Source organism: Mytilus galloprovincialis, chromosome 1 (genome assembly GCF_965363235.1).
Source record: "Mytilus galloprovincialis chromosome 1, xbMytGall1.hap1.1, whole genome shotgun sequence".
NCBI classification, from domain to species: Eukaryota; Metazoa; Mollusca; class Bivalvia; order Mytilida; family Mytilidae; genus Mytilus; species Mytilus galloprovincialis.
Window position 1 is genome coordinate 106094700 of NC_134838.1, and position 18421 is coordinate 106113120.

Below are 18421 nucleotides of genomic sequence, written 5' to 3' on the forward strand. Positions count from 1 at the left end.
CTTTTTTTCTACGAGCGCGACTAATGAGTCTTTTGTAGACGACATGCGCGTCTGGCTCACAAATTATAAGCCTGGTATCATTGATGATTTGATTTAGTTATCAACTACACAAACTTTTTTGTAGGCGTCTTTGTCTAATTATCCATCACCTACAACAACTTTTTTCGAACTATCCCTATCAGGGGCAATCACCAATAGGGTATTAATGTTTGCGTCATACAAACTATAAATACAATAAATACAGTGTACATAAATAAAAACATCACTATCCTAAAAAAAAATTTGTATATGGTCAATATAACGGAACTATAAACAAAAGTCATACTAGGTTCAGATTTCTATGAAACCAGGTTTAGCCACCATTGTCTTTGTAAAATCCTGTACCACATCTGGAATATAATAGTTCAATTCGTTTCATTGGTTGGTAAAATCTAACGTTTATTTTGTCAGTTTGATGGACTTTTTTTTTTATTATTTCGGAATAAAAACATGTATTGTTACACAATTGTTCCAGGTAAGGGCTAGGGTTTGGATAACGCTAACATGTTTAACCCCACCACATTATGTATGTGTGCCTGTCAAGTCAGGAGCCTGTAATTCAGTGGTTGTCGTTTGTTTTTATGTAACATATTTGTTTTTCTTTCATTTTTTGTACATGAACTAAGCCGTCAGTTTCTCGTTTAAATTGTTTTACATTTTTCATTAGAGCCTTTTTAAAAAGCTGACTATGATGTATGGGCTATGTACATTGTTGAAAGCCGTACGGTTACCTATTAATGTTAATTTCTTGGTCATTTGGTGAAGAGTTGTATCATTAGCAATCATACCAAATCTTCTTTTTCATCTGTAACTTAAAGCATATTATTTCCTTGCTCGACTGTAATTGATACCTTTCAATAATGCAGTTTCCCGCAATGATAAACCATTTAAAACGCAAAAGGACTGCTGCCAAACATCATTCGATAAGATTTTCTTTTAGGAGCCGCTACTGAAAATTAATTTTGTTCCTTACCTAACTCTCCCTACATTTAGAGTGGCTGTTGAATTACTTTTCTCTTTTTTTCTCAATACTTTTTAATTGAACAAAAATAAATGTCATTTTGTGAACACATGAACGCGCTGATAGCCTTCGCCTCGGTATATTTGTTTCCAGTTTGTTGTAAGATATGGATAACGAATTTTTCCATACCATCTATCTGCATTGAACCGTATGAATTCGTCATGGAAATTGTACTGCACACCGATAGTCAAGGACCCCCCTGCACGGGTAACACACCAGGCCCGTGAAATTGCGATAATATCTCCCCAAGGATTAAGGGCATCCCCATATCGTCCTAAACCTGAGTGCTCGACAGAGCTAAACGTCACAACAGCGTCAAATAGTTCCATCTTTTGGTGAAGGAATTTCATTCTGAAATCATACGGCAAGATTGTTTTAACACGGGGGTGCTCCGATACTATTTCCGCATACTCTAGTGTCACTACTTCACGGGCACCGGCTTCCAATACACAAGCTTCAACCCAAGGAATTTCTGAGCCTATCACTAAAACACGTCCTCCTTTAATATTTGGTGCATGTTGTAGTCCATCACGCAAGGCATTTGTTTCAATAGCTCCATAATTGCCATTTAACTGACCTCGTTTTGCAAGGGCAATCCAATCCTCAATAAGTTTTTCACTCCAAAGAAGCTTTTTATCTTTTTGTCCCAAATACTGTTGATTTAGATAATACTTCTTCAATGGTATGCGTCCATTCATAGTAAACTCGTCCATCAATTCTGTTGGTATATGTCCCGGTGCTTGAGATAATCCATGGCCGTTATCAATATATTTATTTTCGAATAACGATGTACAATTAACGTTTGCTAATATGTGGTCAAAAAATGGTCCAGGTAACCCTGTCCGTGATGTGTCACACAACTGGCCACAATCTTTTCTTATTGATTCAATTGATGTTAATAAGCTGGAAATATATGCTGTGGACATGATGGAAGAAGCAGTTATATCCGGAGCATCGGAATTAACTTTAACTAATCTATAAGTAAAATAGTCTGACAACTGCGAGAAGACAGAAAGCAGCATCGTCACACCTAAACATAATATAACTATCCCTAGTCTCTGTCTATATTGCATCGTTCGTCTCCTGTAAACATACAATAGAAAATTTAACAAGTGTAAATGTACACAGTATATATATATCATTTTAAAAATTCTTACTTGCAAAAAATACGTATCAAATTCATCTGTCAAACTTTGATTACCGCTAAAATACAAATACGCAATAGTTTGGCAACTATATCTTTTAGTAAAAACAGTGTATTTTGGGGTGCACAATTTCGATGTAATATCAGATGACAGTTTAGAGAACACATGTTAAATCTCGTGTCTTTATACTCAGTAAGAATCCGTATACTATGTCAAATGATTATATATTTTGGGTATTTAAATAGATTTTTTTTTAGATTTTTTATGAAATTATTGTGCAAATTTTCCAAAAGGCAAAAATGAATCGTTTTGTTTTTGAAGAAACAAACGAGCTGTCAACTTGATAAAAATTGCAAATTTTGATAAAATTAGTTCTTTGCTCAAAGATTTTTTACGACTTAATATTAATTTACTTGAATACTGCAAATGTTAAAAAAATAAAGAAATGGAACTTTTCATTAGAGAGCGGTCTCGGTGGCTACGAGTGTATACAGATCTGAAGTATAGGATTGTCAGTTTTCCTATCAAAGGTCGGGAGTTTTCTCCGGGTAATGGGCGTTTTTCTTCGCCTTTAGAAGGATCAATATCGATATTACAATGTATAGTTTGGTTTATTCATTAATAATTTAAGTTATCTGCTCGGACACTTAATTTTTTTATTACAAGATTGGTACAAATGAATTATTAAATTAAATCTCTGATGAGTTATGAATCAAGTTAACGCATTAGAAGGTCAACACTCATTATTTAACTTCGGGCATAACATAAACATCTGTTCTTACACAACTTCACAGGTAACTCTTATTTGTGTGCTCGGGCATAACATAAACATCTGTTCTTACAAAACTTCACAGGTAGTCTTATTTGTGTGCATGATTATGCTGAAAAATTAAGAATGGATTGCTCTCTGCGGTGTACATGGCTATGTTATACCTGCTTCGTAAGATACTGTTGTACGATCGATTACTCTCTGTTTTGTACATATTTATGTTGTTGTAAAATGTATCTGCTTCGGCCGATAGTGTTGTATTTATCGATTGCTCTCAGTTTTGTACATATTTATGTTGTTGTAAAATGTATCTGCTTCGGCCGATAATGTTGTATGTTTCGATTGATCTCTGTTGTGTACATATTTATGTTGTACCTGCTTCATACGATATTGTTGTATGTATCGATTACTCCCTGTTGTGTACATGTTTATGTTGTACTTGCTTCGGCCGATAATGTTGTATTTATCGATTGCTCTCTGTTTTGTACATGGTTATGTTGTACCTGCTTCGTACGATATTGTTGTATGTATCGACGTCTCTCTGTTGTGTACATGTTTATGTTTTACCTGCTTAGTACGATATCGTTATATGTATCGGTTACTCTCTGTTTCATACATGAAGGATTTTATATTTTAACAAATGTTTGTCTTAACCTAAATTTTAAGTAAAAGGATTGGAAGGATTTACAAAGTAAAAGAAGAACAAGAGTGTACACGCTGAAATGTCTCGCCTTTTTTACTAATCATTGATAGTATGCTGATAGTCCTAAATATAACGCTTTACTACAACTATCACATAGACTTAAAATGATCCAAGAAGATGAGGTCAAGGTCAACTAAACCGAACAAGAAATACATGTACACCTTACAATCATTCAATACACTAAATATAGTTGACATATTGCTTATAGTTTCCAAGAAACAGACTTAACAAAGAAAACTAGCACTGACCAATGAACTTTGAAAATGAGACCAAGGTCAGATGAACCATGCCAGGCAGACATGTACAGCCTACAATCCTTCCGTACAACAAATATAGTTGACCTATTGCATATAGTATTAGAAAATAAGACCAAAAACTCAAAAACTTAACTTCGACCATACATCGAATATGCTAGACGTATTGCTTTTTGTACCAGTATCTGAAATATGGACTTGACCACCAAAACGTAACCTTGTTCACTGATCAATGAAATGAGGTCGATTTCAAGTGAAAACTGTCAGACGGGCATGAGGACCTTGCAAGGTACGCACATACCAAGTATAGTAATCCTATTACTCATAATAATAGAGAAATTAACATTTCAAAAAATCTTTCAAGAAGTCACTGAACCATGAAAATGAGGTCAAGGAGAATGGACATGTGACAGACGGAAACTTCGTAACATAGGGCATCTGTATACAAGGTATGAAGCATCTAGGTCTTCCAACTTCTAAAATATAAAGCTTTTAAGATGTTAGCTAACGCCTTCGCCGCCGCCGGATCACTATCCGTATGTAGAGCTGCCTGCGACAAAAGTATCAGGCTAGACAAAAATTAGTGGAGGAAGCTGGAGTGCCCGGAGAAAATCAACAATCTTCGGTAGGGAAACTGACTATTTTTATTAAGACTGAAGTCGAAAGCACGTGCCACGTGCAGGATTCGAACTCATTACCTCAACATTGACAGGCTAGGGATAAAGTAGTTCGACTTCTTAGACCACACTTGGCCACAGCATGGTACTTGACAAAAATCGTAAAGTGATCAGTGGGACACTATGTCTAGCCTGTAAGTAATACTTTGATGTCTTAAAAAAAACAATTCCATTCATCCATTAAATGATTCCTTACAAAATGTTTCAAAAGGCCTGAGTATTTCATCTGGTAACATTGCGTTCAAAAATACAATTTAATTTGCCTTACCTTTATTTATTAATAAGATCAACGATCCATGTATCTCCAAATTCTATTGAGGATCTTTGGACAAAGTTCAGGTAGTATGGTGTTCTAAAACAAGAGAAATATTAAAAAAATAAAATTTTCTAATGAAAAAGCTGGAAACTACTCGGTAGTTTGTTGGATTTGATATATTTATCAGAAAGGGAACAATCACCCAATTGGATTACAATATCCTGATTTGGGATATAATACCTCAAATGGGATACACTTTAAATGTGCGAAAAGGTTTCTATTTCTATAGAATATTTTGTAAACTTGAAGTTACTTGGTTACTTAACCTTGTACAAAGATTAAATAAGGGGAGAAATTTGATTAGTTAACTTCCAGTGATGGTTATTTTCTTATATGCTATAAAATGTTATGTGAATTTTTTTTTTATAGTACTGGACAGGATAAAACTTTGCACATGTTAAGTATTTCTTTATTTGAAACAAAGATAAATTTTGCACATTTTTTTGAAAAGTGCAAATTTAACAAAGACTAATCGGGGAAAATCAATGGTGGTATTACACCTAATATACAAGGGAAAATATAACAACGAGCAAGATGTTTATATAAAAGGCAACAAGTGTTGGATTGCAAATTTTCTGATTAACTGGTTGCTTATGAGTTTGATTCCTTCGAGTTTTATATAGATCAACCCATTAGCTTATTCATTTTCTGTAATAGTCGCTTATCAAAAGTGGCTACTATTGACCCAAACAAATGCATTTTTTTGGGGGGAAGGGGGTTATATTATCAAAAGTTAAGGTCTGTTTGCACTTTCAAATATCCCATTTGGGTTTTAATATACCAAATGGATTACTGTCACCCATCTGGGTAATTGATAATAACCTGTACATTATCAAAATATAAAGAATAACAATTTAAAGATTATTATTTATTTTTTATTTTTCTTAACAGAATTACTCTCGACGGAATAATCAACGTTGTTTGGCGAATTAAGTTAGATTCATGGTATACCGAAAACTTGGATTGTACAATCACAGTAAAAAATCGGTCTAGTTATTTGGCCAAATCAGCAAATTTGGAAACATATTTGCAATTTAATGGTTAGACTGTTTATTAATATATAGAATACTTGTTAATTTATTATATCATCCAAAATATTTTAACAAATATCAAACTTTTTGGTTTTTAAAACTATTTTTTTCAAATGAGCCATTTAAGGGCAGATAACTCTTTAAGTACAAAATTTATACTGGGCTAATAGGGAAATTTTTAATTTTACTTGTGGCAAGAAAACAAGTTCGGTGACACCATCTTTTCTTTTTATTTTCTTAAAACATATTATGAAACCTTTCTTCTCACAATTTATTTCAAAATTCTATCATATAGAATTTTTTTTATGCACTCTTATGTGCTTTTTCATGAACAAACTAACCAAATTTAGGCAATTTTTAACGACTCAAAGCTTGAAAAATAGCACGGTGACCCACACTTTTTATTATATTTTTTAAAAAAGCATACTAAAATCTTCATTTAAGCAAAATAAAAGAAAATTCTGTCTCATAAAACATTTACTTATGATTTACCTTAAGGATGTACTTAGGTGAGGTTAGGTGAAAATTAATAAATTAAGAAGTTAAAATCAATACTATAAGCTGGTAGAGCATCAATTAAGGATAAAAATAAGCTAAAAATACTGATAGGTCATGGAGCTCCTTTTCGAGATATTTGAGATTTAAAATATGGCGGGAAAAGGATGACTCGGACTTTTACCTTATATTTGCATTGATATTATTGGGTCTCAAAACAAAAGAAAGAAAATCAAGAATTTTCTAAAGTTTGGGTTAATGACCTTTCATGAGCTATTAAGTCTTATATGAAAAAATAAATGGGTGTTATGGGGGCAAATATTTTACATTGTTTTGTATGGAAAAACACCAAGGAGTCCGAACATTTGACACAAATTTCAAAACCTCACCTAAGTACATCCTTAACTAATGCTTGATAAATTTGCAGTACTAGGTTGTAGTAGTTATATCATATAAGACATTAATTCATTGCTATGTATCAATATTTCTTGACCGAACAATAAATATGAGCAGAGAAAGACATATTCCGTTTGAACTTTTGTCTGCATTGCAAAATATGTTATAGTTTGATAGTATCGTTAAAGGGAGGTTATCCAAAGAAGGTAGAAGGGAGGTTATCCAAAGCTATAGTTTGTGAATAAGTTAGACATAATGTCATGGCTGGAGTTTCATGAAATTATGTCTCATGAAAGGGAGGTTGTAAATGCTTGAAAAGATGACAATTATTTGATGCAGCATTTCATGATTAATCACAAACTTTTCAGGTTCGAAGATTCCATAAACACTCTTACTATTTCATGGCATCGGATTCTTCATGGAAGAATACTTCGATGAAAAAATATTGTCATGGGCAACTTTTCTCAGTGAAACTTAAGGTTCATCATAACCTTTTGGCTAATATGGCCGTATTTACACCACAAATTTTACTCTGAGTACAGACAAACCTATTCACCTGCAAAAGTTTTAAGGGATGGCAGGAACTAGATATATAAATTTTAAATGCATTTTATGTTTTAGAAAATTATAAACTTTACAAGATTTTGCTTTCCAGTTTTTTTCGTTCCTGCAGAAGGTGCCAAAATAAACTAAGTCGGGAAAGAGGTTTGAGAATCTCCCCTCATATAATACATGTTGTGTGTAGTATTGATTTAAATGGACAATAGATGGACAATTGACATCTGTAGACAATAGGTGATTTAAACTGTGTAAATGAGTGGACCGTATCAAATGAAACTCGGGTGTTTGTTTATTTTGCTATCTTCTGTTTGTGCATGCCTTAAAACTTTCCTAGATGTACCAGTTTCTCTGTACTCATAGTAAACTTTGAGGGGTAAACACGGCCATATATGATGAACCTTTATATCGTCAGGGAGAGTGTTTCACAGTAAAATATTGCAAGGAACAAATTATACTCAAGGTTTATGACCCCTTCTGTAGCCATTTAATTACGAAAGTTTCAAACTGCAATTGTATCAGAACACAGAGAACATGAATAAGATAGATGGGCCATTTTGTACATATACCAAGGGGAAACTTCGTGCAAAGTATTATTATTCATTTTTTCTTGACATTTAATAGAAAACGGGATTTTGTGGCAAATAAAACCAGAATTTTGTAGAAAATCCACAGACTTTAAAACCGACATTTTTGTTAGAAAATTCTAAACATAGATTACTCACTTATTTTTCTATGATGTGCTAGCATTAATTGTTTGCAAAAAGTCTTGAACAACCAATAAAATCCTAAAAACCTCGTGCTGAGTCACTAAAGTCGAGTGCACCCTAGAAGGTGTACTAGGATTGGTCTATATCTATATTTGTTTTAACCAATATCTAAATTTATACACCTGTTTTAAGGAAATCATTGCTAGCACTGCTTGCTAGCACTGCATGCAGTGATCTTCTATTTATCATGCACCGAATTGCCAAATATGAGAGTACAAGGGGAAAGGCTGTGGATTTTCTATAAAATTTCAATATGTTTAGCACTGAATCAACACAAGGGTACATAATCCTTATGGTTCATCATATCAAAAGGACAAATATCGCCGTATTTTCACCTCAAAAACTACTCTGTGTACAGACCTACCTGTGCTGTTTGGAAAGTTTAACTTTTAATGCCTAGTTGTGAAGATACCTGTTGTCCATGTCAATTAAGGACAATCATAACAATACAAACCGGTTTTTTTACCTGAGGGAGCATCTCATAGTTGTACCACAACTTAGTTAATTTTTACACCTTTTGCATGAAGGAAAAGAATGCCCATCAAAATCCAAGAGGATTTTGCCGTGCACTTTTTTTCATTCCTCCAGAAGGTGCCAAAATAAACTAAGTTGGGAAACAGGTTTGAGAACTTCCCCACAGGTAATTATTGAAGTGAGCTGTTTTGTTTGACATGGACATGAGATGGACAATAGATACCCGACAATAATGGGTTATCTAAACTGTGTACCTGAGTGGACCATGTCAAGGTAAACTCAACTGTTTGTTAATTTTATCATCTTCTGCAGGGACGAAAAAAAGTGTACGGTAAAATCCAGTTAAGTTATGAATTTTCTAAATCATACAATGCATTTGAATTCTATTTATCTAGGGCATGCTATGCCTTAAAACTTTTCCAAATGCACAGGTTTGCCTGTACTCAGAGTACATTTTGAGGTGAAAATACGGCCATTTTAGCCATAGGCACTGGGGTAAAGCTGATGACCGTAACTGCATTCACGGTCATCCCAAGATGTCGGATTAAAAATTAGGTCAGTTTCTGTATTGTCTGTTAAAGTGTTTCTAAATCATTTTCTTTACAAATCATACATTGAAACGATGTAAATTTATAAAAGAATCACTCGAAAATCACTAATTACTTCCGAGAAATGTGTATGAAACGGGAAATTCCATTTGAAAAAATCGCTAAGATGACCGTAAATCATAATCAAAATATTTTCAAGATGACCGTAACATAAAACAAGGATGACCGTGATTTGTAAAAAGATGACCGTAACTTGTAAAGGATGACCGTAATTTGTAAAGACTGACTGTAATTTATATAGGACGACCGTAACTTTTATAGGATGACCATCAGTTCTAAGAAATATCCGTATTGTATTAAGTTTTTTTTTGAGTTTGTCGATCTCAATAGGGCTCGGTTAGCGGATATAAATATGTTTCATAAATTTCTTTTTTTAAACTATAATATAATTGGCCATATTTAGGATTTATAGCAATGATAGTAAATTGCATATTTCTCGTAAACAATGAAATATTTATTGATATCGACGTTAAAATTTTAACACAAATTGACAGCGATACGACGAAAATTTGAAGAAACATGAATGTGTCCCTAGTACACGGATGCCTCATCTACACTATGATTTTGTATGTTTAGTGGACTATGAAAATGGGATAAAACTGTAATTTGGCATTATAATTAAAAAGAGCATGTATACCATAGGGAAAATGTGTACTAAGTTTCAATTTTATTTAACTTGAAGCTGGACAAACGGACAAACAAACAGACGAACGGACGAACGTACACACAGACCAGAAAAACATAATGCCAATAAATGGAGCATTAAAAACATTAATAATACATACGAATATTTGGTAATCGAGCCCATGTGTATGGTTCCAGAGGAAGCAGATTAAAATCTTAATTTGTCTTGATATATGCACACGGAAACACTTTTGAAATAGAACAAAAGAATCGAAGCTCTGTGTTTATCGAGAAAGCGATAAATGTTAACTGTAATGTTTGATATAGTTACAAAATTTTAAAAAGTTAATAGAAACAAATAAAACGACAATTTTCTTATTTTAAAAACACCATTTGCATAAGTTTTCAATGTATCTATTACATAGTAATGCAAAACAATAAGATATCAAGTCGACAACATGGTTCTTATCGGGGCCTTTTATAGCTGACTATGCGGTATGGGCTTTGCTCATTGTTGAAGGCCTTACGGTTACCTATAGTTGTTAATGTTTGTGCCATTTTGGTCTTTTCTGGATAGTTGTCTCATTGGCAATAATGCCACATCTTCTTTTTTATATATAGTATCTATAAGTTGGATGTAGAAAATGCATAACCTCCGATTTTTTTTATCACGGACGGAGAACATATCAATCTTTTAGTTCAGAAATTTTCGTGTCTGCCCTTCCATTATGTGAATCAAGAAAAAAACCCTTAAAACAGGTAACGATTGTATCGAAAAGAGAAAAATCGAGTGCACCTTTTTATGTTAGGGCATGTTTGGGGTGTATATTTTGTCTTTAAAACGTACAAAGCAAGAGTATTTTATATAGCATCTCGCTTCAGATTCTATCATTATTATATATCAAAGCTACAGGTTGACTTTATAACGTAAAAAAATGACAGTACGAAAAGATGAAATATATGGGTCAAGTGAGACACCTATCTAATGAATCACAAAAACAGAGTAGGTGTGTTCGAATAGCTGTTTTTTTCTAAAAGTACTTGACGACAGTCTTTTAATTTGGATGATGAAAATGGATATCTTCGAAAAAATATGATTTTCTTGTGTGTGATAACTAGGGTTTATAATCTTCAACCACTGAAAATGTTTAGTCTGCCCTTTCACGAAATATTTAATAAGAATTTTTTTAAATGCTTAAGAATTTTCAAAAATTCCATCTGACATCCGAACAGACAATATTTTTAAGTTGAATCAATGCAGACAAGGTCATTAACTAATGCTCATGAGCTAGTAGATACATTTGTCTTTTAAAATATAACTGACATATAACGATCGATCGTAATGGTGCTATGTGGATAAATTTATCAGTTTTCAAGGGCAAAATTGGCAGAGCGTCATCCCTACAATGGCTTCCATTTCTACGTTTGTGAGCATGAACTGGCGTAATGGGGAGATAATTTTAAAGAAGTAGAATCCTGACTGCATGAATAACATTTCTGTATATATACAAATTGACAACGTTCCGCCTTGTGATACGCTTTTCGTACAATACTATTTTAAGGATCTACTTTGCTGGAGCTCACCTTCACTAGTTTATTCGAATGATATTTTCAAAATATTTCTGTTATTTTATTTGCACGACAAAATGAAAGACGATATAATATCAATGGGTGTACATGCAATTTTTTGGCATTTTTAAAAATGTGTATTTCTTGTATGTCATTAAAAGGAATCCCAGAAACAAACAAAAATCTTCAGTTGTCGAGCAGTTGAAGGCTGTGCACCGCATTTTTTTCATTATGCTTGTAAGGTGTCATTTTATCGCGCTTTTGTAGCATGTTTTCCCTTCCTGTTCATTTGCATGTCTTTTGGCAAATTCATTTTAAAAATTAAACCCTCTACTGTAAAAAAGATACATATGGTAATCTTTGCATTTGAAGCACGTCTTATTTTCTTCTACCTATAGGATAAAACTCTCATATTAATATGTGTATACCAACACGATTAATCATTTGATACAAAAAGATAGTTATATAAATACGGATATTTCTTAGAATTGAGGGTCATCCTTTAAAAGTTACGGTCATCATTTACAAATTACGGTCATCTTAAAAGCAGTTACGGTCAGCCTTGTTATGAATCGCTGATTCTGTTACGGTCATCTCGATTGTGATTTACGGTCATCTTGGCGATTTTTTCAAATCGAATTTCCCGTTTCATGCACATTTCTCAAAAGTAATTAGTGATTTCCGAGTGATTCTTTTATAAATTTACATCGTTTCAATGTATGATTTGTAAAGAAAATGATATAGAAACACTCTAACAGACAATACAGAAACTGACCTAATTTTTCATCCGACATCTTGGGATGACCGTGAATGCAGTTACGGTCATCAGCTTTACCCCAGTGATAGGGTCCACATGAACCTTCAGTGACAGTTCTTTACAGTAAAATATTATCAGAGACAGTACTTTACAGTAAAATATTGTTCCGAAGAGCTTGACAGAATTGCAGAGAATGACACTCTTTCATATTAAAATATTGTCCTGGACAGTATTTCGTTATAAAAAATTGTGTCGGAAAATATTTTCTGTAAAAATTTGTCCGGCAGACAATATTAAAGGGGTACGTTATTTTATGTTACACACAGGTTTTGTATACATCGGACAGACAATGGGTTTTGTTAAGTGTCTTTCTTAATAATGTTTTGTTTAAAAAGCCATCAAAATGTTGCAAATTTACATGAGAAACGGAGTATTTATCCGACTCGAGGGTTTTACAGTTAAGTCAAATATTTTTAAAATCGTACATATTGTAATAACCACGAAGCTGTTATTTTTTTCGTAAAGATTCAGACTACAGTATAAAAAGCCATTGCTGGTGTGAAATAAATTAAGGGAATTGGCCGTGTTTCGTTCCAATAGAAGACTGTAAAAATATCCGTTTTTAGCTCACCTGGCCCCAAGGGCCAAGTGAGCTTTTCCCATCACTTGGCGTCCGTCGTCCGTCGTCGTTAACTTTTACAAAAATCTTCTCCTCTGAAACTACTGGGCCAAATTAAACTAAACTTGGCCACAATCATCATTGGGGTATCTAGTTTCAAAAATGTGTGGCGTGACCCGGCCAACCAACCAAGATGGCCGCCATGGCTAAAAATAGAACATAGGGGTAAAATGCAGTTTTTGGCTTATAACTCAAAAACCAAAGCATTTAGAGCAAATCTGACACAGGGGTAAAATTGTTTGTCAGGTAAAGATCTTTCTGCCCTCAAAATTTCAGATGAATCCGACAACCCGTTGTTGGGTTGCTGCCCCTGAATGGGTAATTTTAGGGAATTTTTGCTGTTTTTGGTTATTATCTTGAATATTATTACAGATAGAGATAAACTGTAAACAGCAATAATGTTCAGCAAAGTTAGATTTACAAATAAGTCAACATGACCAAAATGGTCAGTTGACCCCTTTAGGAGTTATTGACCTTTATAGTCAATTTTTAACCATTTTTCGTAAATCTTTTACAAAAATCTTCTCCTCTGAAACTACTGGGCCAAATTAATCCAAACTTGGCCACAATCATCTTTGGGGTATCTAATTTTTTTAAAAAATGTGTCCGGTGACCCGGCCATCCAACCAAAATGGCTGCCACGGCTAAAAATAGAACATAGGGGTAAAATGCAGTTTTTGGCTTATAACTCAAAAACCGAAGCATTTAGAGAAAATCTGACAGGATTAAATTGTCTATCAGGTCAAGATCTATCTGCCCTGATATTTTCACATGGATCGGACAACCCGTTGTTAGGTTACTGCCCTGAATTAGTAATTTTAAGGAAATTTTGCCGTTTTTTGTTATTATCTTGAATATTATTATAGATAGAGATAAACTGTAAACAGCAATAATGTTCAGCAAGACAAGATCTACAAATAAGTTTTCATGACCAAAATAGTCAATTGACCCCTTAAGGAGTTATTGCCCTTTATAGTTAATTTTTAGCATTTTTCATAAATTTTTGTAAATTTTTAGAAAATATTTTCCACTGTAATTACTGGGCCAAGTTCATTATTGATAGAGATAATTGTAGCAACAAGAATGTTCAGTAAAGTAAGATCTACAAACACACCACCATCACCAAAACACAATTATGTCATGAATTTATCTGTATCCATTGTTTAATATGCACATAGACCAAGGTGAGCGACACAGGCTCTTGAGAGCCTCTAGTTTTCAAGAGTTGACCCCTCTTCTTCGGAGATGATCAAACATTCCGTAATCATGCAAAATAAACTATTCTAGTGTAACTATGCAATTACCTTGTGAGTATGGTTAAAATTCAAAACTCCAGTCTTTCATAATCTTCTGCAAATGCACGGGAATAGTTTCAAACATAATACAGATAATGAATTACTAAATAATTCAGGGAATTAAAAAATCGATTTCTATTGACACCAAATAAACCCGTAATATCGTGTGTTCACTTGTCCGTTAAAAAGAACTGGTCAATAGGTATTAAATTATATCTTTGCGCTTGATTGATTTCATCCAAGACACAATGTATGTACAAGTAATTAATATACTTAATAATAAAAGGCCAAATATAAGAATCTACATGTTTACACATGTCACTTACTTACTTATAAGAATTGATTGCAATCTCAATTTAATGGGGTTTTTTTTGGTTAAATAGGTGATTGTTTTTTTTTGTTTTTTTTTAAAATGTTTTCAGTTTATGACGAAATAAAAGCTAGCGAACGAAATGTTAATAATGTCATGGCTAGCCAAGGTAGTTAAACATACCATGACAAAATTTTATATAGTTACCGATTAAATTTGGTGCATGGTTATACGCAGTGTAAAGTTTAAATTTAAGCTCTAGCAGCAGACGGTATCTTTTGAATTAATTTTAGATGTGATTTAATACGAATTTATTTATTTTTTTTAAATACAATGACCCCTACGCTCTACAAAAATAAAGCTTTCGGTGGCCGGGTGTTACCATTCCTAGTAAGTTTCAATCTAGCGTCGTAACACAGTACATGATCTATAAGGCATGCAGATCCATCAGTCCTACTTCTTTATTCTACCAGGGGTGATCTAAGCCGTATCACCGCTACCAGATCACCCCAATTTCAGATTCTTTTCTTTGCAGGTTTTCATTTGTTTCGTAACATTTTGGCAGGAATGACTAATCTACAATAAAACTAAGAACTATGTAATGCTACATAAAACCCCTATTTTCCCTTAAAACCAGTACCAAAAATGTGATAGTTCTTTGAGATGCAAATACATCTGGGTTAGTTAGACAAAATAAGCGAAAAATCTAAACGCCTGCTTCGAATCAGAACAAGTAATAAGATACTAGTAGATCATAGATTTTTTTTACTGCAATGAGAAAATATCGGACGTTTGGTATTTATTTACTAACGTTTGAAAATTCAAACTCTCAGAATAATTGGACATCTGTAAATTTGAAACTAGCCCATAGCACATCAGCGAAAGAGTCATAACGCTTCGGTGCAGGCCATCGCACTCGAGCTTGACCATCGCACTTCAGCATCCCTAATGCATCTCCGAGTCTTACATACATACATCATCTTAACGGATCCCGAGTGTGAGGTAAAATAATCAACACTGAACAGAGTGTCAAGTAAAAACAATTATATCACTTTTCATGTTTTTAATACTTTTATTGTGCCAAAATAGATATGAAATGTATTACATGCAATAAGATTTATTTTACTGAACTATTTTAAGAAAGGAAGTGATAATTCTTAATACATTTGTTAGACTGATATTTGTCAATTCGATTTTCTTATATACTTATATTATTGATGAATGGGTAGTTAAGCCTCCCTGCCAAAAACAATCTGAAATATATTGCCCATGGTAGATAATAAAGGCTATTGGTACTTTACGGAACGGAACGGAACGGAACGGAATTTCATTTAAGGTATCCAAAGGGGGCATTTATCAAAATTTCGAAAAATCTTTAAAACAAAACAAACTTTAAAATTTCTGTGTTTTACAGTTTTCCATATTACAAATAACACAAATGTATACTTAATCTCATCTTCACAGGTGAAATGTGTAATAATGTATAACATCGGGAAATATTCTGTAGATGAATATGTCGGATTGTCCTGATAAATTATCATGAAATTAACGCATTTGCAAGTCATGCATTATGATATCTAGACTGACCTCACGTCGTCCTTGATTAGAGACAGTGATCCAGTTGAATCTGATTTAAACTTTTTAATTTATTTTTCCGTTCCGTTCCGTTCCGCAAAGTACCAATTGCTCTGAGGAATTGGTATTTAACGGAAAAAACGGAAACAGACATCTTTAATGTAATTAAAGCAGTATGATAAAAAAAAATTGTCTGACACCTCTTTTTTCATGAGTGGTATGTGTTTTAGATAGCATTTTCGACTTGATCAATAATAAAAAATTTAACACAAAGGCAGGTTACACAAAAAGTCTTTCTCCTTCCATCGGTAATTATATTTTAAAAAAGAGGCCTTCAACAGCCCGTTCCGACGATGATTAGAGACAGTGATCAAGTTGAATCTGATGTAAACTTTTTAATTTATTTTTCCGTTCCGTTCCGTTCCGCAAAGTACCAATTGCTCTGAGGAATTGGTATTTAACGGAAAAAACGGAAACAGACATCTTAAATTTAATTAAAGCAGTATGATCAAAATAAATTGTCTGACACCTCTTTTTGCATGAGTGGTATGTGTTTTAGATAGCATTTTCGACTTGATCAATAATAAAAAATTTAACACAAAGGCAGGTTACACAAAAAGTCTTTCTCCTTCCATCGGTAATTATATTTTAAAAAAGAGGCCTTCAACAGCCCGTTCCGACGATGATTAGAGACAGTGATCAAGTTGAATCTGATGTAAACTTTTTAATTTATTTTTCCGTTCCGTTCCGTTCCGCAAAGTACCAATTGCTCTGAGGAATTGGTATTTAACGGAAAAAACGGAAACAGACATCTTAAATGTAATTAAAGCAGTATGATAAAAATAAATTGTCTGACACCTCTTTTTGCATGAGTGGTATGTGTTTTAGATAGCATTTTCGACTTGATCAATAATAAAAAATTTAACACAAAGGCAGGTTACACAAAAAGTCTTTCTCCTTCCATCGGTAATTATATTTTAAAAAAGAGGCCTTCAACAGCCCGTTCCGACGATGATTAGAGACAGTGATCAAGTTGAATCTGATGTAAACTTTTTAATTTATTTTTCCGTTCCGTTCCGTTCCGCAAAGTACCAATTGCTCTGAGGAATTGGTATTTAACGGAAAAAACGGAAACAGACATCTTAAATGTAATTAAAGCAGTATGATAAAAAAAATTGTCTGACACCTCTTTTTGCATGAGTGGTATGTGTTTTAGATAGCATTTTCGACTTGATCAATAATAAAAAAATTTAACACAAAGGCTGGTTACACAAAAAGTCTTTCTCCTTCCATCGGTAATTATATTTTAAAAAAGGGGCCTTCAACAGCCCGTTCCGACGATGATGAGAGACAGTGAATATGATTTAAACTTTTTAATTTATTTTTCCGTTCCGTTCCGTTCCGCAAAGTACCAATTGCTCTGAGGAATTGGTATTTAACGGAAAAAACGGAAACAGACATCTTTAATGTAATTAAAGCAGTATGATACAAAAAAATTGTCTGACACCTCTTTTTGCATGAGTGGTATGTGTTTTAGATAGCATTTTCGACTTGATCAATAATAAAAAAATTTAACACAAAGGCAGGTTACACAAAAAGTCTTTCTCCTTCCATCGGTAATTGATCGCAATTGTCATGTCTCATGTTTCACATTCATTTATTTTCCGGAAAGAAACCGGACTTATTTTTTGTATTACAATTTTCATAAACTTCCGTCAAGTCACGTTAATTTTCTCTTGGACAATCCTTCTGATGCCACGATGTAAGTCACTTATACTTACCTTTTTTATGTATATATAGTGTAAACACATTCATTTTGATAGACTGCAATTGTTTTTTACTTTTTATAAGTTTTTGACGATGCAAACAATTTTTGATAACCACATGCGAATTCGAAATCACTGTGAGCAAAGTGTGAATCGATAATATGTTTTCAGTTGGAATATGGTCAGAAATGTCACTGTGTGTAAACTTGACAGTAGATAAATTGCTTTTTTGCGAATAAGTTGATACTTTGAATATATGAAGTTTGTATACTGAATTCTTATTTTGAAATATATGTTTCCATTAGAGGTACATTACATTTTCTATTATTTGATACTACTTTTGTTGATTTATCTGAAATGTTACATTAGCTGTTTTTATATCGATTGTCTTTGTTTTATTGTAGCTTTTCACCATATAGATGTGCAACGGAATAAATACTATCTCACAGTATTGACTTTGATTTGTTAGTCCCTAACGATTTAGCACATAGGTTTAGCTGGACTGCGTCTAGGCAGTCACAGTAATTATATTTTAAAAAAGGGGCCTTCAACAGCCCGTTCCGACGATGATTAGAGACAGTGATCCAGTT

General features: G+C 33.3%; 1 protein-coding gene and 2 long non-coding RNA genes across 4 annotated transcripts in view; 2 read left to right on the top strand and 1 right to left on the bottom strand.

Moving 5' to 3' along the window:
• LOC143049053 (uncharacterized) overlaps positions 1–18421 on the top strand; it is a 124805-nt gene that overhangs the window by 36786 nt on the left and 69598 nt on the right. The window contains exon 1 of one of the 2 annotated variants that reach the window (XM_076222849.1): positions 8762–8921. The exons of the other annotated variant lie outside the window; for it this stretch is intronic. Coding sequence (XP_076078964.1) covers positions 8857–8921 — 65 coding nt within the window. The 5' untranslated portion in view covers positions 8762–8856. Of the gene's footprint in view, positions 1–8761; positions 8922–18421 lie in introns of those variants that run through there. 2 annotated transcript variants of the gene reach the window in all.
• Positions 720–14401, bottom strand: LOC143049094 (uncharacterized). The gene is made up of 3 exons (XR_012970060.1): positions 14190–14401; positions 4877–4960; positions 720–2143 (listed from the first exon to the last, which is right to left on the bottom strand). It is a non-coding gene; the product is annotated as an uncharacterized LOC143049094 (long non-coding RNA).
• On the top strand, positions 15889–18280 carry LOC143049110 (uncharacterized). Its single transcript, XR_012970069.1, has 2 exons — positions 15889–17827; positions 18236–18280. It is a non-coding gene; the product is annotated as an uncharacterized LOC143049110 (long non-coding RNA).